The 26956-nt window shown below is 40.3% G+C and overlaps 1 protein-coding gene across 1 annotated transcript in view; it reads left to right on the top strand.

Annotated features, from left to right (window-relative positions):
- Window positions 1-339: 339 nt before the first annotated feature.
- LOC118797675 overlaps window positions 340-26956 on the top strand; it is a 41188-nt gene continuing 14571 nt past the window's right edge. Inside the window, exons 1-56 of the mRNA XM_036556951.1 lie at window positions 340-450; window positions 656-684; window positions 810-831; window positions 2849-2885; window positions 3007-3087; window positions 3175-3271; window positions 3397-3543; window positions 3622-3830; window positions 3945-4048; window positions 4187-4305; window positions 4382-4546; window positions 4649-4848; window positions 5856-5968; window positions 6095-6201; window positions 6321-6485; window positions 6588-6787; window positions 7795-7907; window positions 8034-8140; window positions 8260-8424; window positions 8527-8726; window positions 9735-9847; window positions 9974-10080; window positions 10200-10364; window positions 10467-10666; window positions 11056-11168; window positions 11295-11401; window positions 11521-11685; window positions 11788-11987; window positions 13000-13112; window positions 13239-13345; window positions 13465-13629; window positions 13730-13929; window positions 14955-15067; window positions 15194-15300; window positions 15420-15584; window positions 15687-15886; window positions 16276-16388; window positions 16515-16621; window positions 16741-16905; window positions 17008-17207; window positions 19520-19632; window positions 19759-19865; window positions 19985-20149; window positions 20252-20451; window positions 21466-21578; window positions 21705-21811; window positions 21931-22095; window positions 22198-22397; window positions 23406-23518; window positions 23645-23751; window positions 23871-24035; window positions 24138-24337; window positions 25351-25463; window positions 25590-25696; window positions 25816-25980; window positions 26083-26282. Of these exons, the coding sequence (XP_036412844.1) occupies window positions 396-450; window positions 656-684; window positions 810-831; window positions 2849-2885; window positions 3007-3087; window positions 3175-3271; window positions 3397-3543; window positions 3622-3830; window positions 3945-4048; window positions 4187-4305; window positions 4382-4546; window positions 4649-4848; window positions 5856-5968; window positions 6095-6201; window positions 6321-6485; window positions 6588-6787; window positions 7795-7907; window positions 8034-8140; window positions 8260-8424; window positions 8527-8726; window positions 9735-9847; window positions 9974-10080; window positions 10200-10364; window positions 10467-10666; window positions 11056-11168; window positions 11295-11401; window positions 11521-11685; window positions 11788-11987; window positions 13000-13112; window positions 13239-13345; window positions 13465-13629; window positions 13730-13929; window positions 14955-15067; window positions 15194-15300; window positions 15420-15584; window positions 15687-15886; window positions 16276-16388; window positions 16515-16621; window positions 16741-16905; window positions 17008-17207; window positions 19520-19632; window positions 19759-19865; window positions 19985-20149; window positions 20252-20451; window positions 21466-21578; window positions 21705-21811; window positions 21931-22095; window positions 22198-22397; window positions 23406-23518; window positions 23645-23751; window positions 23871-24035; window positions 24138-24337; window positions 25351-25463; window positions 25590-25696; window positions 25816-25980; window positions 26083-26282 (7700 nt within the window). The 5' untranslated portion in view covers window positions 340-395. The remainder of the gene's footprint in view (window positions 451-655; window positions 685-809; window positions 832-2848; window positions 2886-3006; window positions 3088-3174; window positions 3272-3396; window positions 3544-3621; window positions 3831-3944; window positions 4049-4186; window positions 4306-4381; window positions 4547-4648; window positions 4849-5855; window positions 5969-6094; window positions 6202-6320; window positions 6486-6587; window positions 6788-7794; window positions 7908-8033; window positions 8141-8259; window positions 8425-8526; window positions 8727-9734; window positions 9848-9973; window positions 10081-10199; window positions 10365-10466; window positions 10667-11055; window positions 11169-11294; window positions 11402-11520; window positions 11686-11787; window positions 11988-12999; window positions 13113-13238; window positions 13346-13464; window positions 13630-13729; window positions 13930-14954; window positions 15068-15193; window positions 15301-15419; window positions 15585-15686; window positions 15887-16275; window positions 16389-16514; window positions 16622-16740; window positions 16906-17007; window positions 17208-19519; window positions 19633-19758; window positions 19866-19984; window positions 20150-20251; window positions 20452-21465; window positions 21579-21704; window positions 21812-21930; window positions 22096-22197; window positions 22398-23405; window positions 23519-23644; window positions 23752-23870; window positions 24036-24137; window positions 24338-25350; window positions 25464-25589; window positions 25697-25815; window positions 25981-26082; window positions 26283-26956) is intronic.

Below are 26956 nucleotides of genomic sequence, written 5' to 3'. Positions count from 1 at the left end.
AATCCTATGTAGTATTTTTTTTTATTTTGATATAGAATATCTATTCTGAATGCCGTGTAGTCCAGGCCTAGGCTTATTCCCTGCTGCGGAAACCAACCCAGTGACTAACTTAATGTGGCTAAAATTATTCAAATGAAGTAGAATGTAAATTGATCAAGGCTTCAATTTCATATTAATTAATTTATTCATTCTGCAAAATTTGATGGCACATTAATGTGAGATTTGCCCAAAGGGCTTTTTTGTATCTTTCTTTTTAAGGATTTGGTTTTTGTGCTAAATAAAACAGATCTGGGTGTTCAGTCCATTTATTTAAAAGGCTTCCTTACGTTTACATGCTCTCTCATGTTTCCTTTAGGATTAGTGAACAATGAGCTGGTGAGGGTACTGAAACCAAAATGAGAGGAAACATCAGCAGCAACAGAGCACTCATCCTTTCTGCTCTCTGGATAGGTGAGATACATCAGCCAACATTTTCACTTCATCGAACAGGGACAAATATGAAAATGTGCACTACATGTGCAGTAAAGCCGTCCCAGGTGGTACAAATCAGCAGAGCAAGGGAAAATCATTCAAGGATATTTGTCTTAGATGTAAAAATAAGAATGTAGAGACACACTGAATTATCAAGAATAGTAATGACATTTTTTCTGCCTAGGATGCTGGTCAGTTCTGGTCAGAGCACAGGTAAGACCATCTCTCTGTCTATATGTCTATCTGTCTTCACATAAAAATGCTCTTATTACAAGTTCATATACTTAACATAAGGAATAACTGAATAAGCCTCATATTTTTGTTGTGCTTTCTTTCAGTGCAATTCAACCACTGGCAATGGTAAGAGTAGTTAAACATTTATTAAAGCTACTAATACTGCTAAAACTGTTAGAACCCCCGCATGTTGGATTAATGATGGTTGATAATGTGTGAGAAATCAGTGAAAACATTTTCCCCAAATTTTTCAAAAATATTTGACATAAATTACATTCTGTAAAACCTAGATGACAAACTGTTTGCAGATTCATCTGGGGTGGGCGTAGGGGGGCATTTCATCCCAGGTAGAGGGGGCATCTTTCTGTTTTGTACTACAAAAACAGAATTGACTGCTACTCCAGTTTAACTGTGTGCAGATTTTTTCATCATCATCCAGTACTTGTTAGTAATGCACAGATATGGTTTAGCAAATGGACATTGGGCCTTTTAAAATGAGTTCTTGAGAAAGGTCCTAAGAAAAAGTCTACGTCAGATTCAGGACATACCACAGAACTGTTCTCACCTTTGTGCTTTTGAGTGTGTGTAGACTCTGTTCTTACAAATCCAAAATAAGAAAACATTAACCAGAATCTTTGTGAAAACCACGCAAGTGGGTTTTAAGAAATTTCAGTAACTCTTTCTATGAATACCATTTCTATAAAAACCTATAAACACATTCATAACAAGTTATAATGCACAATGCTATTTATAGCCATATAAACATGGCTATAAATATTTATAAAAACGCATTACACTTTATAGCCATGCTTATTATGCATTATGAATTGTTAACATAATGCATTTTAGGTAATCTTCATTATAAAATGTTATAAGTAAGTTGTAAGTTGTAAGTTGTATTTGTCAAAGTGAGACATATTTTATATTAAAGTCTCCTCCAGTATTAAGAGTGAGGCTTCAAGCTGAAATTTGTACTGAAGGATTTACTGAAACCACATTAAAAACTTCAAACATCAGATTTTAATCTAGTGCTGCAATCAGTAGCATTTTACCCAACGTGGGAAAGTCAATGTACACCAGTGTTTTACCCAACTTAACACTGCACATCCAACAGAATGCTAGCAGAAATTAGCATTACTGTAATGTAATGTGGTGACGTTAGAAAGTGAAGGTTTCTAGTGGTTGATGTTAGACCCAGTGAGGGAGTGTGATGTCAGAGGGGGTTTCAGGGGAGGGGCCTGATGAGTACTTGGATTGCTGTGAGGTCATTTTTAAAGTGAGAGTGCTGGTTTAGCAAAGTCCAGCTCTAATAACAGCTGTGGTGAGAAATAAAATAATGGAAATGCCATGGTATAAATAAATGTATTTTTCTCACTTTACAAAACTGGGACTTACTTTTTTGCCAATAACAATATAACATGTTATGAACACTAATGCATTATGTTAAACATGGCTATAAAGTGTAATACGTTTTTATAAATATTTATAGCCATGCTGATAATGTCACACTCTGTTATGAATGTGTTTATTGATATTCACAGATATGGTATTCACAGAAAGTGTTGCTGAAATTTCTTCTAAAGAACAGGCGTACAGATTATTTTCTGGTGTACAGATCATGTTTCAGCATTGAGGACTTACCCTTTGTTAAGTCCCACCCCTTGTGTTTACTGTTGCTATGTCTGACAAACTTTGAGCCTGGTATGCCATGCTGAAGGCTGTGATCACCACAGCAATAAAATCATAATCAATCTACATAGATGACAGGGAAATAAACCAACTACATAGTTTCTTTACTACAGAGTAGGTATAATATTAAGAACAGCTTGTTTAACTTTTAGGTCACTATAATTTAATTGGCCCCAAATCTCAGAGACATCAAACATGAAGTAGCTTGATCAACAATAGGTATTACTATATTATTGTGTCCCTGCGATGGACTAGTGACCTGTCCAGGGTGTATCCTGCCTTCCACCCAATGACTGCTGGGATGGGCTCCAGCACCCCCTGCGACCAAGAAGGATAAGCGGCTTAGAAGATGTGTGTGTGTGTGTGTGTGTGTGTATTATTGTGAAGTAGCTTACAGCTTAAGTAGCTTAAACAATGGAATGCATTTGTAATACTTGAAAAAAATTATTTACAGCCACCTCAGGGCCAGACACATGCAGTACGGCGAACAGGTGTGTGATCTTTATTTCCAAGCCATTCAATAATACTGAGAGATATTTAGTGGTATTGCATAATAATTTTTTCATTTTTGTTTATAACTTCTATGATTACCACCACTGCAACCCACATCAGCGATAATACCACTATTAATGGCTCCATCACCATCACTGCCACCGCCACAGTACCAATGAACTCTTGTCAAGGTGTAAACAGGTAAGGTGTTTATAATGAAAAAAGTACACTGTGTAGTCCTGGTGACTAAGGCATTAGAGATTTATAATGTTAAATGCTGTGCTTCAGTTCCGGTCAACTTGACTCAGTCATGGCTCAGCTCTGGTCTGGAAATGTGTCTGCAGTTCTCTGCAACTTCAGCATCCCTGAATTTGCCTGTGCATCAGTGAGTTTCCTATGAACCAGATCCAGAATATGTCTTTACAGTTTTAACTCTCTTACATAGCAGGATGTCATCAAGTCAACCTTGTAAATGTTTTTCTATCTTTGTTTATATCTTTGCATCTCAAGTTTGCTAATCTGTCCTCTGATGATCTGGTTATACTGCTGACATGCAAACTGCGAAGTGGTGAGATCTACTCCAAAGAAATTTGGGAGCTTTTTGTCCAAAGGTTTTCAGCATCACTTGATGGAGCTCTGGATAAGTATTATAATGAGGTATGCAGTGTCAATTAGTACTGCACTAAGAAATAAAACCCTTGGAAGTGTACTTGCAATATCTGCTTTCTCTTCTAGACCCCACACTTCAGGCTGCCTAGCCCATCTATTCTCGATGGGATCAGTGTGATCAAAGTCAACAACTTTAGTGATGTAGAACTGAAGGATGTCGCTTTCATCACCACGTGGTTCCAGATAAGGCTGAGGCCATTTTTAGCATCAGCATCCACAGACTTCCTTTCTAGTCTCAGTTCCAAGAACTTCAGCTGTCAAACCTACCAAGTTGTGTAAGTATTGACAAGTGAATTTCAGAACATTACAAACAGTGTTTATGGCAGGACGTTTGTGAATTAAAAACAAACAATCTATGATGACATCAAATCTGTTCTCATCTAATTTAGGGTACAGGCCTTTAGTATACAAGAAACATTACTGGAAAAGGAACAAAAACATTCCATCATTGACAGTTTCATCGAACCTTTCCTCTCAAAATCCAACTTGGCAGGTACAACAACATGTAACTACTCTTACTTAACTTTTTAAGGATGTCTTAACAAAGCACGTGATTTGTTCAACTGAAAAAATGAACCAAAGTTTTCTTTGTAATATTCATACATTCACTGTTGCTCTGTGGTCATTTAAGATCCTAGATGTATTTCCAACGTTTCTGGCAGCAGGGAATGGCTAACAAAGAACTTTGGCAACTTCTCTACTTATGCTACTTTGAAACAGCTTCAAGATCTAAATGAAAATTTCTCTAGGGTGAGTAATAACAGTTGGGGTGCATTTGACTAAGTGTAGAGGGTATAAGCACTAAAAGTTGCTTTCTGTGTTTTAGTTTGAATCTTTGGACCTGCTGACCCCTAGCCAAGCAGCTGAACTCACTCTGAGCTCTGGCGCCCTCAACAGCACAAGTCAGATTGACCTAGTGTTCAATCAACTACAGAAAGGCGATGCTTTCACCAACGTGCATGACTTTCTCACAGTCCTCTCTGATCAGAAGGTAACTGAGACACACTGAAACCTCTAGTACAGGAATCTTTACAATTACAACAAACATTGATCCTGACAGATTATTCTGTATTCTTGGGCTGCTTTTCTACAGGCTCCTGTTATCAACCCTGCAGTCAGAGATGTGATGATGAATCGAACCTTCAAGATCATCAGCATGAAGTTTTCACAGTTTCAGACATACGACTGGTATGACTGGTTTAAGGTCAAGCTCATCTCTCTCCTGCCCAGTTTCACTGCAGAGATGCTCACTAATGCAACATTAGGCATCAACTGTACCAACTACCACGTCATGTAAGTGACATTTTATATTTGATTATTCAAATTTTGCAGGCCTTCGTATGCAATATTTTAAGGTCAGGAACCAAAAAGTAAACCGAATCACAAACAAAACTGGACACAAAATAGGGAGTTGAATTATCAACAGCATTGGAAGTTGCTCTGGGTCAGGAAGACAATCACCTATTGGAGCAAGTATGGCACCTGAGACAACAAAAGGAACCAGGTCAAGGACAGGTTATGAAACCAAACTGAGGGTCAGGAATATGGTCTGTGTAAGGGTCAGGAATTGAAATTTCAACAGGATGAAAAAAGAGCCTAAATCACATATCAGAATGATGCTTGGTCAGATAAATAATCAGCTCTGCCAGGGCCATGAATGAGAACTTGTTCAGGGTCAGAAGTGGAGTCTGGGTAAGGGTCAAAAGCAAAAACCATGGTAAGGGTCAGGAATGGAACTTAAGTCAGGAAATGGCCCCTTAACTATCAGCAGTGAAGACTAGGTTAGGTAAGGATCCTGCTAAGGTCAGGGTCAAAAAACAATGTAATTCAAGGTCAGAGGCTGGAAATAGTGTCAGAAAAAACTAGTACATATTCGAGCCTGATCAAGATGAGAAATGATACCTTGAACAGGATCAGAGAGGGACCTAATTAAACATCAATGACAGGAATGAAGTCGGGACCAAGGGGTTTAGGAAATGTAAGAGTTTGTCACACGTGAAAATGCTTCATTTAGATTGAATCTTCTTGGAAAAGGCAGTAAATCACTTCTGTCCAGAAAAGATGTTGAATTTGTTGCAAATTGTGTTTCAAATATGCTGTTTTAGATTGAGTAACTCAATGCCTCTATTAATGTCTCTCTGAGATTATTATTATACTGTATCATTAGCTTTAAACTTTACTACACTGGATCTTGACCTCTTTCTGTAAATATCAACTCAGTAGCATCAACTTTATCCCTGAAGTTCAGCCTTGCCTCAAAACAAATGTTAACTTCAATCCACCCTTTCATTTCTTTTCAGTGTTGATGCATTAAGCACTGTTGCTGTGAACATGCCAGTAAATAGAAATCAGGAACTTGGGGCTGTTCTGGTGGCATACCTAAAGCAATCCATACAGCAAATCAATCAAACAGGTGCGTTACTTCTCAGAACAGTCACGCTCCAACACAGTCAACGATTAACCCTCAAGATTCTTTAGCTCATTCCTAATTTCGTACTTTCAAAACAAAGTACTGATTTGTACTCTTGATATCATGCAGGCTGCAGAGTGAACAACCAGACCGATGCAGACTGGCTCACTGTTAATCTTGGCCACTTCTCCAGCTACTTGTCATTCTCTCAGCTGGCACAATTCAACATTTCTTGGGTAAGTCCCCGTCTCTGACAACAGTTTTCTCAGTCTCCTTTACGTAATCATTGAGACTACATTGTATTTACACAATAGCTAGGTGAAACCACTAACAGCTGGTCACTGTCATATTGCAGTTTGGATCTTTGGACCTGCTGACCCCTAGCCAAGCAGCTGAACTCACTCTGAGCTCTGGCGCCCTCAACAGCACAAGTCAGATTGACCTAGTGTTCAATCAACTACAGAAAGGCGATGCTTTCATGAACGTGCATGACTTTCTCACAGTCCTCTCTGATCAGAAGGTAATTGAGACACACTGAAACCTCTAGTACAGGAATCTTTACAATTACAGCAAACATTGATCTTGACAAATTATTCTGTATTCTTGGGCTGCTTTACTACAGGCTCCTGTTATCAACCCTGCAGTCAGAGATGTGATGATGAATCGAACCTTCAAGATCATCAGCATGAGGTTTTCACAGTTTCAGACATACGACTGGTATGACTGGTTTAAGGTCAAGCTCATCTCTCTCCTGCCCAGTTTCACTGCAGAGATGCTCACTAATGCAACATTAGGCATCAACTGTACCAACTACCACGTCATGTAAGTGACATTTTATATTTGATTATTCAAATTTTGCAGGCCTTCGTATGCAATATTTTAAGGTCAGGAACCAAAAAGTAAACCGAATCACAAACAAAACTGGACACAAAATAGGGAGTTGAATTATCAACAGCATTGGAAGTTGCTCTGGGTCAGGAAGACAATCACCTATTGGAGCAAGTATGGCACCTGAGACAACAAAAGGAACCAGGTCAAGGACAGGTTATGAAACCAAACTGAGGGTCAGGAATATGGTCTGTGTAAGGGTCAGGAATTGAAATTTCAACAGGATGAAAAAAGAGCCTAAATCACATATCAGAATGATGCTTGGTCAGATAAATAATCAGCTCTGCCAGGGCCATGAATGAGAACTTGTTCAGGGTCAGAAGTGGAGTCTGGGTAAGGGTCAAAAGCAAAAACCATGGTAAGGGTCAGGAATGGAACTTAAGTCAGGAAATGGCCCCTTAACTATCAGCAGTGAAGACTAGGTTAGGTAAGGATCCTGCTAAGGTCAGGGTCAAAAAACAATGTAATTCAAGGTCAGAGGCTGGAAATAGTGTCAGAAAAAACTAGTACATATTCGAGCCTGATCAAGATGAGAAATGATACCTTGAACAGGATCAGAGAGGGACCTAATTAAACATCAATGACAGGAATGAAGTCGGGACCAAGGGGTTTAGGAAATGTAAGAGTTTGTCACACGTGAAAATGCTTCATTTAGATTGAATCTTCTTGGACAAGGCAGTAAATCACTTCTGTCCAGAAAAGATGTTGAATTTGTTGCAAATTGTGTTTCAAATATGCTGTTTTAGATTGAGTAACTCAATGCCTCTATTAATGTCTCTCTGAGATTATTATTATACTGTATCATTAGCTTTAAACTTTACTACACTGGATCTTGACCTCTTTCTGTAAATATCAACTCAGTAGCATCAACTTTATCCCTGAAGTTCAGCCTTGCCTCAAAACAAATGTTAACTTCAATCCACCCTTTCATTTCTTTTCAGTGTTGATGCATTAAGCACGGTTGCTGTGAACATGCCAGTAAATAGAAATCAGGAACTTGGGGCTGTTCTGGTGGCATACCTAAAGCAATCCATACAGCAAATCAATCAAACAGGTGCGTTACTTCTCAGAACAGTCACGCTCCAACACAGTCAACGATTAACCCTCAAGATTCTTTAGCTCATTCCTAATTTCGTACTTTCAAAACAAAGTACTGATTTGTACTCTTGATATTATGCAGGCTGCAGAGTGAACAACCAGACCGATGTAGACTGGCTCACTGTTAATCTTGGCCACTTCTCCAGCTACTTGTCATTCTCTCAGCTGGCACAATTCAACATTTCTTGGGTAAGTCCCCGTCTCTGACAACAGTTTTCTCAGTCTCCTTTACGTAATCATTGAGACTACATTGTATTTACACAATAGCTAGGTGAAACCACTAACAGCTGGTCACTGTCATATTGCAGTTTGGATCTTTGGACCTGCTGACCCCTAGCCAAGCAGCTGAACTCACTCTGAGCTCTGGCGCCCTCAACAGCACAAGTCAGATTGACCTAGTGTTCAATCAACTACAGAAAGGCGATGCTTTCACCAACGTGCATGACTTTCTCACAGTCCTCTCTGATCAGAAGGTAACTGAGACACACTGAAACCTCTAGTACAGGAATCTTTACAATTACAACAAACATTGATCCTGACAGATTATTCTGTATTCTTGGGCTGCTTTTCTACAGGCTCCTGTTATCAACCCTGCAGTCAGAGATGTGATGATGAATCGAACCTTCAAGATCATCAGCATGAGGTTTTCACAGTTTCAGACATACGACTGGTATGACTGGTTTAAGGTCAAGCTCATCTCTCTCCTGCCCAGTTTCACTGCAGAGATGCTCACTAATGCAACATTAGGCATCAGCTGTACCAACTACCACGTCATGTAAGTGATATTTTATATTTCATTATTCAAACTTTGCAGGCCTTCGTATGCAATATTTTAAGGTCAGGAACCAAAAAAGAAAACCAAACCACGAACAGAATTCGACACAAAATAGGGAGTTGAATTAAGAACAGCATTGGAAGTCGCACTGGGTCAGGAAGACAATCACCTATTGGAGCAAGTATGGCACCTGAGACAACAAAAGGAACCAGGTCAAGGACAGGTTATGAAACCAAACTGAGGGTCAGGAATATGGTCTGTGTAAGGGTCAGGAATTGAAATTTCAACAGGATGAAAAAAGAGCCTAAATCACATATCAGAATGATGCTTGGTCAGATAAATAATCAGCTCTGCCAGGGCCATGAATGAGAACTTGTTCAGGGTCAGAAGTGGAGTCTGGGTAAGGGTCAAAAGCAAAAACCATGGTAAGGGTCAGGAATGGAACTTAAGTCAGGAAATGGCCCCTTAACTATCAGCAGTGAAGACTAGGTTAGGTAAGGATCCTGCTAAGGTCAGGGTCAAAAAACAATGTAATTCAAGGTCAGAGGCTGGAAATAGTGTCAGAAAAAACTAGTACATATTCGAGCCTGATCAAGATGAGAAATGATACCTTGATCAGGATCAGAGAGGGACCTAATTAAACGTCAGTGACAGGAATGAAGTCGGGACCAAGGGGTTTAGGAAATGTAAGAGTTTGTCACACGTGAAAATGCTTCATTTAGATTGAATCTTCTTGGAAAAGGCAGTAAATCACTTCTGTCCAGAAAAGATGTTGAATTTGTCGCAAACTGTGTTTCAAATATGCTGTTTTAGATTGAGTAACTCAATGCCTCTATTAATGTCTCTCTGAGATTATTATTATACTGTATCATTAGCTTTAAACTTTACTACACTGGATCTTGACCTCTTTCTGTAAATATCAACTCAGTAGCATCAACTTTATCCCTGAAGTTCAGCCTTGCCTCAAAACAAATGTTAACTTCAATCCACCCTTTCATTTCTTTTCAGTGTTGATGCATTAAGCACGGTTGCTGTGAACATGCCAGTAAATAGAAATCAGGAACTTGGGGCTGTTCTGGTGGCATACCTAAAGCAATCCATACAGCAAATCAATCAAACAGGTGCGTTACTTCTCAGAACAGTCACGCTCCAACACAGTCAACGATTAACCCTCAAGATTCTTCAGCTCATTCCTAATTTCGTACTTTCAAAACAAAGTACTGATTTGTACTCTTGATATCATGCAGGCTGCAGAGTGAACAACCAGACAGATGCAGACTGGCTCACTGTTAATCTTGGCCACTTCTCCAGCTACTTGTCATTCTCTCAGCTGGCACAATTCAACATTTCTTGGGTAAGTCCCCGTCTCTGACAACAGTTTTCTCAGTCTCCTTTACGTAATCATTGAGACTACATTGTATTTACACAATAGCTAGGTGAAACCACTAACAGCTGGTCACTGTCATATTGCAGTTTGGATCTTTGGACCTGCTGACCCCTAGCCAAGCAGCTGAACTCACTCTGAGCTCTGGCGCCCTCAACAGCACAAGTCAGATTGACCTAGTGTTCAATCAACTACAGAAAGGCGATGCTTTCATGAACGTGCATGACTTTCTCACAGTCCTCTCTGATCAGAAGGTAATTGAGACACACTGAAACCTCTAGTACAGGAATCTTTACAATTACAGCAAACATTGATCTTGACAAATTATTCTGTATTCTTGGGCTGCTTTACTACAGGCTCCTGTTATCAACCCTGCAGTCAGAGATGTGATGATGAATCGAACCTTCAAGATCATCAGCATGAGGTTTTCACAGTTTCAGACATACGACTGGTATGACTGGTTTAAGGTCAAGCTCATCTCTCTCCTGCCCAGTTTCACTGCAGAGATGCTCACTAATGCAACATTAGGCATCAGCTGCACCAACTACCAAGTGATGTAAGTCACATTTCGTATGTCATTATTCAAATTTTCCAGGCTGTTGTATGCAAAATTTTAAAGTCAGGAAGCAAAGAGTAAACCGAACCACAGACAAAACTGGACAAAAAACAGGGAGCTGAATTATGAACAGAATTGGAAGTTGCGCTGGGTGAGGAAGACAATCGACTGTTGAATTGAAAGATGTTGAATTTGTTGCAAATTGTGTTTTAAATATGCTGTGCAGATTGAGTGTCTCAATGCCTCTATCAATGTCTATCTGACTTTACTACACAGGGTCTTGACCTCTTTCTGTAAATATCAACTCAGTAGCATCATCTTTATCCCTGAAGTTCAGCCTTGCCTCAAAACAAATGTTAACTTCAATCCACCCTTTCATTTCTTTTCAGTGTTGATGCATTAAGCACTGTTGCTGTGAACATGCCAGTAAATAGAAATCAGGAACTTGGGGCTGTTCTGGTGGCATACCTAAAGCAATCCATACAGCAAATCAATCAAACAGGTGCGTTACTTCTCAGAACAGTCACGCTCCAACACAGTCAACGATTAACCCTCAAGATTCTTCAGCTCATTCCTAATTTCGTACTTTCAAAACAAAGTACTGATTTGTACTCTTGATATCATGCAGGCTGCAGAGTGAACAACCAGACAGATGCAGACTGGTTCACTGTTAATCTTGGCCACTTCTCCAGCTACTTGTCATTCTCTCAGCTGGCACAATTCAACATTTCTTGGGTAAGTCCCCGTCTCTGACAACAGTTTTCTCAGTCTCCTTTACGTAATCATTGAGACCACATTGTATTTACACAATAGCTAGGTGAAACCACTAACAGCTGGTCACTGTCATATTGCAGTTTGGATCTTTGGACCTGCTGACCCCTAGCCAAGCAGCTGAACTCACTCTGAGCTCTGGCGCCCTCAACAGCACAAGTCAGATTGACCTAGTGTTCAATCAACTACAGAAAGGCGATGCTTTCACCAACGTGCATGACTTTCTCACAGTCCTCTCTGATCAGAAGGTAATTGAGACACACTGAAACCTCTAGTACAGGAATCTTTACAATTACAGCAAACATTGATCTTGACAAATTATTCTGTATTCTTGGGCTGCTTTTCTACAGGCTCCTGTTATCAACCCTGCAGTCAGAGATGTGATGATGAATCGAACCTTCAAGATCATCAGCATGAAGTTTTCACAGTTTCAGACATACGACTGGTATGACTGGTTTAAGGTCAAGCTCATCTCTCTCCTGCCCAGTTTCACTGCAGAGATGCTCACTAATGCAACATTAGGCATCAACTGTACCAACTACCACGTCATGTAAGTGACATTTTATATTTGATTATTCAAATTTTGCAGGCCTTCGTATGCAATGTTTTAAGGTCAGGAACCAAAAAGTAAACCAAATCACAAACAAAACTGGACACAAAATAGGGAGTTGAATTATCAACAGCATTGGAAGTTGCTCTGGGTCAGGAAGACAATCACCTATTGGAGCAAGTATGGCACCTGAGACAACAAAAGGAACCAGGTCAAGGACAGGTTATGAAACCAAACTGAGGGTCAGGAATATGGTCTGTGTAAGGGTCAGGAATAGAAATTTCAACAGGATGAAAAAAGAGCCTAAATCACATATCAGAATGATGCTTGGTCAGGTAAATAATCAGCTCTGCCAGGGCCATGAATGAGAACTTGTTCAGGCTCAGAAGTGGAGTCTGGGTAAGGGTCAAAAGCAAAAACCATGGTAAGGGTCAGGAATGGAACTTAAGTCAGGAAATGGCCCCTTAACTATCAGCAGTGAAGACTAGGTTAGGTAAGGATCCTGCTAAGGTCAGGGTCAAAAAACAATGTAATTCAAGGTCAGAGGCTGGAAATAGTGTCAGAAAAAACTAGTACATATTCGAGCCTGATCAAGATGAGAAATGATACCTTGATCAGGATCAGAGAGGGACCTAATTAAACATCAATGACAGGAATGAAGTCGGGACCAAGGGGTTTAGGAAATGTAAGAGTTTGTCACACGTGAAAATGCTTCATGGTCTTTAGATTGAATCTTCTTGGACAAGGCAGTAAATCACTTCTGTCCAGAAAAGATGTTGAATTTGTTGCAAATTGTGTTTCAAATATGCTGTTTTAGATTGAGTAACTCAATGCCTCTATCAAGGTCTCTCTGAGATTATTATTATACTGTATCATTAGCTTTAAACTTTACTACACAGGGTCTTGACCTCTTTCTGTAAATATCAACTCAGTAGAATCATCTTTATCCCTGAAGTTCAGCCTTGCCTCAAAACAAATGTTAACTTCAATCCACCCTTTCATTTCTTTTCAGTGTTGATGCATTAAGCACTGTTGCTGTGAACATGCCAGTAAATAGAAATCAGGAACTTGGGGCTGTTCTGGTGGCATACCTAAAGCAATCCATACAGCAAATCAATCAAACAGGTGCGTTACTTCTCAGAACAGTCACGCTCCAACACAGTCAACGATTAACCCTCAAGATTCTTCAGCTCATTCCTAATTTCGTACTTTCAAAACAAAGTACTGATTTGTACTCTTGATATTATGCAGGCTGCAGAGTGAACAACCAGACCGATGTAGACTGGCTCACTGTTAATCTTGGCCACTTCTCCAGCTACTTGTCATTCTCTCAGCTGGCACAATTCAACATTTCTTGGGTAAGTCCCCGTCTCTGACAACAGTTTTCTCAGTCTCCTTTACGTAATCATTGAGACCACATTGTATTTACACAATAGCTAGGTGAAACCACTAACAGCTGGTCACTGTCATATTGCAGTTTGGATCTTTGGACCTGCTGACCCCTAGCCAAGCAGCTGAACTCACTCTGAGCTCTGGCGCCCTCAACAGCACAAGTCAGATTGACCTAGTGTTCAATCAACTACAGAAAGGCGATGCTTTCACCAACGTGCATGACTTTCTCACAGTCCTCTCTGATCAGAAGGTAATTGAGACACACTGAAACCTCTAGTACAGGAATCTTTACAATTACAACAAACATTGATCCTGACAAATTATTCTGTTCTTGGGCTGCTTTACTACAGGCTCCTGTTATCAACCCTGCAGTCAGAGATGTGATGATGAATCGAACCTTCAAGATCATCAGCATGAAGTTTTCACAGTTTCAGACATACGACTGGTATGACTGGTTTAAGGTCAAGCTCATCTCTCTCCTGCCCAGTTTCACTGCAGAGATGCTCACTAATGCAACATTAGGCATCAGCTGCACCAACTACCAAGTGATGTAAGTCACATTTCGTATGTCATTATTCAAATTTTCCAGGCTGTTGTATGCAAAATTTTAAAGTCAGGAAGCAAAGAGTAAACCGAACCACAGACAAAACTGGACAAAAAACAGGGAGCTGAATTATGAACAGAATTGGAAGTTGCTCTGGGTCAGGAAGACAATCGACTGTTGAATTGAAAGATGTTGAATTTGTTGCAAATTGTGTTTTAAATATGCTGTGCAGATTGAGTGTCTCAATGCCTCTATCAATGTCTATCTGACTTTACTACACAGGGTCTTGACCTCTTTCTGTAAATATCAACTCAGTAGCATCATCTTTATCCCTGAAGTTCAGCCTTGCCTCAAAACAAATGTTAACTTCAATCCACTCTATCAATGACACTTGTTCAGGGTCAGAAGTCGAGCCTGGGTAAGGGTCAAAAGCAAAAATAATGGTAAGGGTCAGGAATGGAACTTAAGTCAGGAAATGGCCCCTTAACTATCAGCAGTGAAGACTAGGTTAGGTAAGGATCCTACTTAGGTCAGGGTCAAAAAACAATGCAATTCAAGGTCAGCGGCTGGAAATAATGTCAGAAAAAAATAGTACATATTCGAGCCTGATCAAGATGAGAAATGATACCTTGATCAGGATCAGAGAGGGACCTAATTAGATGTCAATGACAGGAATGAAGTCGGGACCAAGGGGTTTAGGAAATGTAAGAGTTTGTCACACGTGAAAATGCTTCATGGTCTTTAGATTGAATCTTCTTGGACAAGGCAGTAAATCACTTCTGTCCAGAAAAGATGTTGAATTTGTTGCAAATTGTGTTTCAAATATGCTGTTTTAGATTGAGTAACTCAATGCCTCTATCAAGGTCTCTCTGAGATTATTATTATACTGTATCATTAGCTTTAAACTTTACTACACAGGGTCTTGACCTCTTTCTGTAAATATCAACTCAGTAGAATCATCTTTATCCCTGAAGTTCAGCCTTGCCTCAAAACAAATGTTAACTTCAATCCACCCTTTCATTTCTTTTCAGTGTTGATGCATTAAGCACTGTTGCTGTGAACATGCCAGTAAATAGAAATCAGGAACTTGGGGTTGTTCTGGTGGCATACCTAAAGCAATCCATACAGCAAATCAATCAAACAGGTGCGTTACTTCTCAGAACAGTCACGCTCCAACACAGTCAACGATTAACCCTCAAGATTCTTCAGCTCATTCCTAATTTCGTACTTTCAAAACAAAGTACTGATTTGTACTCTTGATATCATGCAGGCTGCAGAGTGAACAACCAGACAGATGCAGACTGGTTCACTGTTAATCTTGGCCACTTCTCCAGCTACTTGTCATTCTCTCAGCTGGCACAATTCAACATTTCTTGGGTAAGTCCCCGTCTCTGACAACAGTTTTCTCAGTCTCCTTTACGTAATCATTGAGACCACATTGTATTTACACAATAGCTAGGTGAAACCACTAACAGCTGGTCACTGTCATATTGCAGTTTGGATCTTTGGACCTGCTGACCCCTAGCCAAGCAGCTGAACTCACTCTGAGCTCTGGCGCCCTCAACAGCACAAGTCAGATTGACCTAGTGTTCAATCAACTACAGAAAGGCGATGCTTTCACCAACGTGCATGACTTTCTCACAGTCCTCTCTGATCAGAAGGTAATTGAGACACACTGAAACCTCTAGTACAGGAATCTTTACAATTACAGCAAACATTGATCTTGACAAATTATTCTGTATTCTTGGGCTGCTTTTCTACAGGCTCCTGTTATCAACCCTGCAGTCAGAGATGTGATGATGAATCGAACCTTCAAGATCATCAGCATGAAGTTTTCACAGTTTCAGACATACGACTGGTATGACTGGTTTAAGGTCAAGCTCATCTCTCTCCTGCCCAGTTTCACTGCAGAGATGCTCACTAATGCAACATTAGGCATCAGCTGCACCAACTACCAAGTGATGTAAGTCACATTTCGTATGTCATTATTCAAATTTTCCAGGCTGTTGTATGCAAAATTTTAAAGTCAGGAAGCAAAGAGTAAACCGAACCACAGACAAAACTGGACAAAAAACAGGGAGCTGAATTATGAACAGAATTGGAAGTTGCTCTGGGTCAGGAAGACAATCGACTGTTGAATTGAAAGATGTTGAATTTGTTGCAAATTGTGTTTTAAATATGCTGTGCAGATTGAGTGTCTCAATGCCTCTATCAATGTCTATCTGACTTTACTACACAGGGTCTTGACCTCTTTCTGTAAATATCAACTCAGTAGCATCATCTTTATCCCTGAAGTTCAGCCTTGCCTCAAAACAAATGTTAACTTCAATCCACCCTTTCATTTCTTTTCAGTGTTGATGCATTAAGCACTGTTGCTGTGAACATGCCAGTAAATAGAAATCAGGAACTTGGGGTTGTTCTGGTGGCATACCTAAAGCAATCCATACAGCAAATCAATCAAACAGGTGCGTTACTTCTCAGAACAGTCACGCTCCAACACAGTCAACGATTAACCCTCAAGATTCTTCAGCTCATTCCTAATTTCGTACTTTCAAAACAAAGTACTGATTTGTACTCTTGATATCATGCAGGCTGCAGAGTGAACAACCAGACAGATGCAGACTGGTTCACTGTTAATCTTGGCCACTTCTCCAGCTACTTGTCATTCTCTCAGCTGGCACAATTCAACATTTCTTGGGTAAGTCCCCGTCTCTGACAACAGTTTTCTCAGTCTCCTTTACGTAATCATTGAGACCACATTGTATTTACACAATAGCTAGGTGAAACCACTAACAGCTGGTCACTGTCATATTGCAGTTTGGATCTTTGGACCTGCTGACCCCTAGCCAAGCAGCTGAACTCACTCTGAGCTCTGGCGCCCTCAACAGCACAAGTCAGATTGACCTAGTGTTCAATCAACTACAGAAAGGCGATGCTTTCACCAACGTGCATGACTTTCTCACAGTCCTCTCTGATCAGAAGGTAACTGAGACACACTGAAACCTCTAGTACAGGAATCTTTACAATTACAACAAACATTGATCTTGACAAATTATTCTGTATTCTTGGGCTGCTTTTCTACAGGCTCCTGTTATCAACCCTGCAGTCAGAGATGTGATGATGAATCGAACCTTCAAGATCATCAGCATGAAGTTTTCACAGTTTCAGACATACGACTGGTATGACTGGTTTAAGGTCAAGCTCATCTCTCTCCTGCCCAGTTTCACTGCAGAGATGCTCACTAATGCAACATTAGGCATCAGCTGCACCAACTACCAAGTGATGTAAGTCACATTTCGTATGTCATTATTCAAATTTTCCAGGCTGTTGTATGCAAAATTTTAAAGTCAGGAAGCAAAGAGTAAACCGAACCAGACAAAACTGGACAAAAAACAGGGAGCTGAATTATGAACAGAATTGGAAGTTGCTCTGGGTCAGGAAGACAATCGACTGTTGAATTGAAAGATGTTGAATTTGTTGCAAATTGTGTTTTAAATATGCTGTGCAGATTGAGTGTCTCAATGCCTCTATCAATGTCTATCTGACTTTACTACACAGGGTCTTGACCTCTTTCTGTAAATATCAACTCAGTAGCATCATCTTTATCCCTGAAGTTCAGCCTTGCCTCAAAACAAATGTTAACTTCAATCCACTCTATCAATGACACTTGTTCAGGGTCAGAAGTCGAGCCTGGGTAAGGGTCAAAAGCAAAAATAATGGTAAGGGTCAGGAATGGAACTTAAGTCAGGAAATGGCCCCTTAACTATCAGCAGTGAAGACTAGGTTAGGTAAGGATCCTACTTAGGTCAGGGTCAAAAAACAATGCAATTCAAGGTCAGCGGCTGGAAATAATGTCAGAAAAAACTAGTACATATTCGAGCCTGATCAAGATGAGAAATGATACCTTGATCAGGATCAGAGAGGGACCTAATTAGACGTCAATGACAGGAATGAAGTCGGGACCAAGGGGTTTAGGAAATGTAAGAGTTTGTCACACGTGAAAATGCTTCATGGTCTTTAGATTGAATCTTCTTGGACAAGGCAGTAAATCACTTCTGTCCAGAAAAGATGTTGAATTTGTTGCAAATTGTGTTTCAAATATGCTGTTTTAGATTGAGACAATCACCTATTGGAGCAAGTATGGCACCTGAGACAACAAAAGGAACCAGGTCAAGGACAGGTTATGAAACCAAACTGAGGGTCAGGAATATGGTCTGTGTAAGGGTCAGGAATAGAAATTTCAACAGGATGAAAAAAGAGCCTAAATCACATATCAGAATGATGCTTGGTCAGGTAAATAATCAGCTCTGCCAGGGCCATGAATGAGAACTTGTTCAGGGTCAGAAGTGGAGTCTGGGTAAGGGTCAAAAGCAAAAACCATGGTAAGGGTCAGGAATGGAACTTAAGTCAGGAAATGGCCCCTTAACTATCAGCAGTGAAGACTAGGTTAGGTAAGGATCCTACTTAGGTCAGGGTCAAAAAACAATGTAATTCAAGGTCAGCGGCTGGAAATAATGTCAGAAAAAACTAGTACATATTCGAGCCTGATGAAGATGAGAAATGATACCTTGATCAGGATCAGAGAGGGACCTAATTAAACCTCAATGACAGGAATGAAGTCGGGACCAAGGGGTTTAGGAAATGTAAGAGTTTGTCACACGTGAAAATGCTTCATTTAGATTGAATCTTCTTGGACAAGGCAGTAAATCACTTCTGTCCAGAAAAGATGTTGAATTTGTTGCAAATTGTGTTTCAAATATGCTGTTTTAGATTGAGTAACTCAATGCCTCTATTAATGTCTCTCTGAGATTATTATTATACTGTATCATTAGCTTTAAACTTTACTACACTGGATCTTGACCTCTTTCTGTAAATATCAACTCAGTAGCATCAACTTTATCCCTGAAGTTCAGCCTTGCCTCAAAACAAATGTTAACTTCAATCCACTCTATCAATGACACTTGTTCAGGGTCAGAAGTCGAGCCTGGGTAAGGGTCAAAAGCAAAAATAATGGTAAGGGTCAGGAATGGAACTTAAGTCAGGAAATGGCCCCTTAACTATCAGCAGTGAAGACTAGGTTAGGTAAGGATCCTACTTAGGTCAGGGTCAAAAAACAATGTAATTCAAGGTCAGCGGCTGGAAATAATGTCAGAAAAAACTAGTACATATTCGAGCCTGATCAAGATGAGAAATGATACCTTGATCAGGATCAGAGAGGGACCTAATTAAACGTCAATGACAGGAATGAAGTCGGGACCAAGGGGTTTAGGAAATGTAAGAGTTTGTCACACGTGAAAATGCTTCATTTAGATTGAATCTTCTTGGACAAGGCAGTAAATCACTTCTGTCCAGAAAAGATGTTGAATTTGTTGCAAATTGTGTTTCAAATATGCTGTTTTAGATTGAGTAACTCAATGCCTCTATTAATGTCTCTCTGAGATTATTATTATACTGTATCATTAGCTTTAAACTTTACTACACTGGATCTTGACCTCTTTCTGTAAATATCAACTCAGTAGCATCAACTTTATCCCTGAAGTTCAGCCTTGCCTCAAAACAAATGTTAACTTCAATCCACCCTTTCATTTCTTTTCAGTGTTGATGCATTAAGCACTGTTGCTGTGAACATGCCAGTAAATAGAAATCAGGAACTTGGGGCTGTTCTGGTGGCATACCTGAAGCAATCCATACAGCAAATCAATCAAACAGGTGCGTTACTTCTCAGAACAGTCACGCTCCAACACAGTCAACGATTAACCCTCAAGATTCTTCAGCTCATTCCTAATTTCGTACTTTCAAAACAAAGTACTGATTTGTACTCTTGATATCATGCAGGCTGCAGAGTGAACAACCAGACAGATGCAGACTGGCTCACTGTTAATCTTGGCCACTTCTCCAGCTACTTGTCATTCTCTCAGCTGGCACAATTCAACATTTCTTGGGTAAGTCCCCGTCTCTGACAACAGTTTTCTCAGTCTCCTTTACGTAATCATTGAGACCACATTGTATTTACACAATAGCTAGGTGAAACCACTAACAGCTGGTCACTGTCATATTGCAGTTTGGATCTTTGGACCTGCTGACCCCTAGCCAAGCAGCTGAACTCACTCTGAGCTCTGGCGCCCTCAACAGCACAAGTCAGATTGACCTAGTGTTCAATCAACTACAGAAAGGCGATGCTTTCATGAACGTGCATGACTTTCTCACAGTCCTCTCTGATCAGAAGGTAATTGAGACACACTGAAACCTCTAGTACAGGAATCTTTACAATTACAACAAACATTGATCTTGACAAATTATTCTGTATTCTTGGGCTGCTTTTCTACAGGCTCCTGTTATCAACCCTGCAGTCAGAGATGTGATGATGAATCGAACCTTCAAGATCATCAGCATGAAGTTTTCACAGTTTCAGACATACGACTGGTATGACTGGTTTAAGGTCAAGCTCATCTCTCTCCTGCCCAGTTTCACTGCAGAGATGCTCACTAATGCAACATTAGGCATCAGCTGTACCAACTACCACGTCATGTAAGTGATATTTTATATTTCATTATTCAAATTTTGCAGGCCTTCGTATGCAATGTTTTAAGGTCAGGAACCAAAAAAACAAAAACAAACCACGAACAGAATTCGACACAAAATAGGGAGTTGAATTAAGAACAGCATTGGAAGTCGCACTGGGTCAGGAAGACAATCACCTATTGGAGCAAGTATGGCACCTGAGACAACAAAAGGAACCAGGTCAAGGACAGGTTATGAAACCAAACTGAGGGTCAGGAATATGGTCTGTGTAAGGGTCAGGAATAGAAATTTCAACAGGATGAAAAAAGAGCCTAAATCACATATCAGAATGATGCTTGGTCAGGTAAATAATCAGCTCTGCCAGGGCCATGAATGAGAACTTGTTCAGGGTCAGAAGTGGAGTCTGGGTAAGGGTCAAAAGCAAAAACGATGGTAAGGGTCAGGAATGGAACTTAAGTCAGGAAATGGCCCCTTAACTATCAGCAGTGAAGACTAGGTTAGGTAAGGATCCTACTTAGGTCAGGGTCAAAAAACAATGTAATTCAAGGTCAGCGGCTGGAAATAATGTCAGAAAAAACTAATACATATTCGAGCCTGATGAAGATGAGAAATGATACCTTGATCAGGATCAGAGAGGGACCTAATTAGATGTCAATGACAGGAATGAAGTCGGGACCAAGGGGTTTAGGAAATGTAAGAGTTTGTCACACGTGAAAATGCTTCATGGTCTTTAGATTGAATCTTCTTGGACAAGGCAGTAAATCACTTCTGTCCAGAAAAGATGTTGAATTTGTTGCAAATTGTGTTTCAAATATGCTGTTTTAGATTGAGTAACTCAATGCCTCTATTAATGTCTCTCTGAGATTATTATTATACTGTATCATTAGCTTTAAACTTTACTACACTGGATCTTGACCTCTTTCTGTAAATATCAACTCAGTAGCATCAACTTTATCCCTGAAGTTCAGCCTTGCCTCAAAACAAATGTTAACTTCAATCCACCCTTTCATTTCTTTTCAGTGTTGATGCATTAAGCACTGTTGCTGTGAACATGCCAGTAAATAGAAATCAGGAACTTGGGGCTGTTCTGGTGGCATACCTGAAGCAATCCATACAGCAAATCAATCAAACAGGTGCGTTACTTCTCAGAACAGTCACGCTCCAACACAGTCAACGATTAACCCTCAAGATTCTTCAGCTCATTCCTAATTTCGTACTTTCAAAACAAAGTACTGATTTGTACTCTTGATATTATGCAGGCTGCAGAGTGAACAACCAGACCGATGTAGACTGGCTCACTGTTAATCTTGGCCACTTCTCCAGCTACTTGTCATTCTCTCAGCTGGCACAATTCAACATTTCTTGGGTAAGTCCCCGTCTCTGACAACAGTTTTCTCAGTCTCCTTTACGTAATCATTGAGACCACATTGTATTTACACAATAGCTAGGTGAAACCACTAACAGCTGGTCACTGTCATATTGCAGTTTGGATCTTTGGACCTGCTGACCCCTAGCCAAGCAGCTGAACTCACTCTGAGCTCTGGCGCCCTCAACAGCACAAGTCAGATTGACCTAGTGTTCAATCAACTACAGAAAGGCGATGCTTTCACCAACGTGCATGACTTTCTCACAGTCCTCTCTGATCAGAAGGTAATTGAGACACACTGAAACCTCTAGTACAGGAATCTTTACAATTACAACAAACATTGATCTTGACAAATTATTCTGTATTCTTGGGCTGCTTTTCTACAGGCTCCTGTTATCAACCCTGCAGTCAGAGATGTGATGATGAATCGAACCTTCAAGATCATCAGCATGAAGTTTTCACAGTTTCAGACATACGACTGGTATGACTGGTTTAAGGTCAAGCTCATCTCTCTCCTGCCCAGTTTCACTGCAGAGATGCTCACTAATGCAACATTAGGCATCAGCTGTACCAACTACCACGTCATGTAAGTGATATTTTATATTTCATTATTCACATTTTGCAGGCCTTCGTATGCAATATTTGAAGGTCAGGAACCAAAAAAGAAAACCAAACCACGAACAGAATTCGACACAAAATAGGGAGTTGAATTAAGAACAGCATTGGAAGTCGCACTGGGTCAGGAAGACAATCACCTATTGGAGCAAGTATGGCACCTGAGACAACAAAAGGAACCAGGTCAAGGACAGGTTATGAAACCAAACTGAGGGTCAGGAATATGGTCTGTGTAAGGGTCAGGAATAGAAATTTCAACAGGATGAAAAAAGAGCCTAAATCACATATCAGAATGATGCTTGGTCAGATAAATAATCAGCTCTGCCAGGGCCATGAATGAGAACTTGTTCAGGGTCAGAAGTGGAGTCTGGGTAAGGGTCAAAAGCAAAAACCATGGTAAGGGTCAGGAATGGAACTTAAGTCAGGAAATGGCCCCTTAACTATCAGCAGTGAAGACTAGGTTAGGTAAGGATCCTACTTAGGTCAGGGTCAAAAAACAATGTAATTCAAGGTCAGCGGCTGGAAATAATGTCAGAAAAAACTAATACATATTCGAGCCTGATGAAGATGAGAAATGATACCTTGATCAGGATCAGAGAGGGACCTAATTAGATGTCAATGACAGGAATGAAGTCGGGACCAAGGGGTTTAGGAAATGTAAGAGTTTGTCACACGTGAAAATGCTTCATTTAGATTGAATCTTCTTGGACAAGGCAGTAAATCACTTCTGTCCAGAAAAGATGTTGAATTTGTTGCAAATTGTGTTTCAAATATGCTGTTTTAGATTGAGTAACTCAATGCCTCTATTAATGTCTCTCTGAGATTATTATTATACTGTATCATTAGCTTTAAACTTTACTACACTGGATCTTGACCTCTTTCTGTAAATATCAACTCAGTAGCATCAACTTTATCCCTGAAGTTCAGCCTTGCCTCAAAACAAATGTTAACTTCAATCCACCCTTTCATTTCTTTTCAGTGTTGATGCATTAAGCACTGTTGCTGTGAACATGCCAGTAAATAGAAATCAGGAACTTGGGGCTGTTCTGGTGGCATACCTGAAGCAATCCATACAGCAAATCAATCAAACAGGTGCGTTACTTCTCAGAACAGTCACGCTCCAACACAGTCAACGATTAACCCTCAAGATTCTTCAGCTCATTCCTAATTTCGTACTTTCAAAACAAAGTACTGATTTGTACTCTTGATATCATGCAGGCTGCAGAGTGAACAACCAGACAGATGCAGACTGGCTCACTGTTAATCTTGGCCACTTCTCCAGCTACTTGTCATTCTCTCAGCTGGCACAATTCAACATTTCTTGGGTAAGTCCCCGTCTCTGACAACAGTTTTCTCAGTCTCCTTTACGTAATCATTGAGACCACATTGTATTTACACAATAGCTAGGTGAAACCACTAACAGCTGGTCACTGTCATATTGCAGTTTGGATCTTTGGACCTGCTGACCCCTAGCCAAGCAGCTGAACTCACTCTGAGCTCTGGCGCCCTCAACAGCACAAGTCAGATTGACCTAGTGTTCAATCAACTACAGAAAGGCGATGCTTTCACCAACGTGCATGACTTTCTCACAGTCCTCTCTGATCAGAAGGTAATTGAGACACACTGAAACCTCTAGTACAGGAATCTTTACAATTACAACAAACATTGATCTTGACAAATTATTCTGTATTCTTGGGCTGCTTTTCTACAGGCTCCTGTTATCAACCCTGCAGTCAGAGATGTGATGATGAATCGAACCTTCAAGATCATCAGCATGAAGTTTTCACAGTTTCAGACATACGACTGGTATGACTGGTTTAAGGTCAAGCTCATCTCTCTCCTGCCCAGTTTCACTGCAGAGATGCTCACTAATGCAACATTAGGCATCAGCTGTACCAACTACCATGTCATGTAAGTGATATTTTATATTTCATTATTCAAATTTTGCAGGCCTTCGTATGCAATATTTTAAGGTCAGGAACCAAAAAAGAAAACCAAACCACGAACAGAATTCGACACAAAATAGGGAGTTGAATTAAGAACAGCATTGGAAGTCGCACTGGGTCAGGAAGACAATCACCTATTGGAGCAAGTATGGCACCTGAGACAACAAAAGGAACCAGGTCAAGGACAGGTTATGAAACCAAACTGAGGGTCAGGAATATGGTCTGTGTAAGGGTCAGGAATAGAAATTTCAACAGGATGAAAAAAGAGCCTAAATCACATATCAGAATGATGCTTGGTCAGGTAAATAATCAGCTCTGCCAGGGCCATGAATGAGAACTTGTTCAGGGTCAGAAGTGGAGTCTGGGTAAGGGTCAAAAGCAAAAACGATGGTAAGGGTCAGGAATGGAACTTAAGTCAGGAAATGGCCCCTTAACTATCAGCAGTGAAGACTAGGTTAGGTAAGGATCCTACTTAGGTCAGGGTCAAAAAACAATGTAATTCAAGGTCAGCGGCTGGAAATAATGTCAGAAAAAACTAGTACATATTCGAGCCTGATGAAGATGAGAAATGATACCTTGATCAGGATCAGAGAGGGACCTAATTAGATGTCAATGACAGGAATGAAGTCGGGACCAAGGGGTTTAGGAAATGTAAGAGTTTGTCACACGTGAAAATGCTTCATGGTCTTTAGATTGAATCTTCTTGGACAAGGCAGTAAATCACTTCTGTCCAGAAAAGATGTTGAATTTGTTGCAAATTGTGTTTCAAATATGCTGTTTTAGATTGAGTAACTCAATGCCTCTATTAATGTCTCTCTGAGATTATTATTATACTGTATCATTAGCTTTAAACTTTACTACACTGGATCTTGACCTCTTTCTGTAAATATCAACTCAGTAGCATCAACTTTATCCCTGAAGTTCAGCCTTGCCTCAAAACAAATGTTAACTTCAATCCACCCTTTCATTTCTTTTCAGTGTTGATGCATTAAGCACTGTTGCTGTGAACATGCCAGTAAATAGAAATCAGGAACTTGGGGCTGTTCTGGTGGCATACCTGAAGCAATCCATACAGCAAATCAATCAAACAGGTGCGTTACTTCTCAGAACAGTCACGCTCCAACACAGTCAACGATTAACCCTCAAGATTCTTCAGCTCATTCCTAATTTCGTACTTTCAAAACAAAGTACTGATTTGTACTCTTGATATTATGCAGGCTGCAGAGTGAACAACCAGACCGATGTAGACTGGCTCACTGTTAATCTTGGCCACTTCTCCAGCTACTTGTCATTCTCTCAGCTGGCACAATTCAACATTTCTTGGGTAAGTCCCCGTCTCTGACAACAGTTTTCTCAGTCTCCTTTACGTAATCATTGAGACCACATTGTATTTACACAATAGCTAGGTGAAACCACTAACAGCTGGTCACTGTCATATTGCAGTTTGGATCTTTGGACCTGCTGACCCCTAGCCAAGCAGCTGAACTCACTCTGAGCTCTGGCGCCCTCAACAGCACAAGTCAGATTGACCTAGTGTTCAATCAACTACAGAAAGGCGATGCTTTCACCAACGTGCATGACTTTCTCACAGTCCTCTCTGATCAGAAGGTAATTGAGACACACTGAAACCTCTAGTACAGGAATCTTTACAATTACAACAAACATTGATCTTGACAAATTATTCTGTATTCTTGGGCTGCTTTTCTACAGGCTCCTGTTATCAACCCTGCAGTCAGAGATGTGATGATGAATCGAACCTTCAAGATCATCAGCATGAAGTTTTCACAGTTTCAGACATACGACTGGTATGACTGGTTTAAGGTCAAGCTCATCTCTCTCCTGCCCAGTTTCACTGCAGAGATGCTCACTAATGCAACATTAGGCATCAGCTGTACCAACTACCATGTCATGTAAGTGATATTTTATATTTCATTATTCAAATTTTGCAGGCCTTCGTATGCAATATTTTAAGGTCAGGAACCAAAAAAGAAAACCAAACCACGAACAGAATTCGACACAAAATAGGGAGTTGAATTAAGAACAGCATTGGAAGTCGCACTGGGTCAGGAAGACAATCACCTATTGGAGCAAGTATGGCACCTGAGACAACAAAAGGAACCAGGTCAAGGACAGGTTATGAAACCAAACTGAGGGTCAGGAATATGGTCTGTGTAAGGGTCAGGAATAGAAATTTCAACAGGATGAAAAAAGAGCCTAAATCACATATCAGAATGATGCTTGGTCAGGTAAATAATCAGCTCTGCCAGGGCCATGAATGAGAACTTGTTCAGGGTCAGAAGTGGAGTCTGGGTAAGGGTCAAAAGCAAAAACGATGGTAAGGGTCAGGAATGGAACTTAAGTCAGGAAATGGCCCCTTAACTATCAGCAGTGAAGACTAGGTTAGGTAAGGATCCTACTTAGGTCAGGGTCAAAAAACAATGTAATTCAAGGTCAGCGGCTGGAAATAATGTCAGAAAAAACTAGTACATATTCGAGCCTGATCAAGATGAGAAATGATACCTTGATCAGGATCAGAGAGGGACCTAATTAGATGTCAATGACAGGAATGAAGTCGGGACCAAGG

Source organism: Colossoma macropomum, unplaced genomic scaffold, assembly GCF_904425465.1.
Source record: "Colossoma macropomum unplaced genomic scaffold, Colossoma_macropomum, whole genome shotgun sequence".
NCBI lineage: Eukaryota > Metazoa > Chordata > Actinopteri > Characiformes > Serrasalmidae > Colossoma > Colossoma macropomum.
The sequence above is the reverse complement of the archived record's forward strand: the minus strand, read 5'-3'. Positions and strand labels throughout refer to the sequence as shown.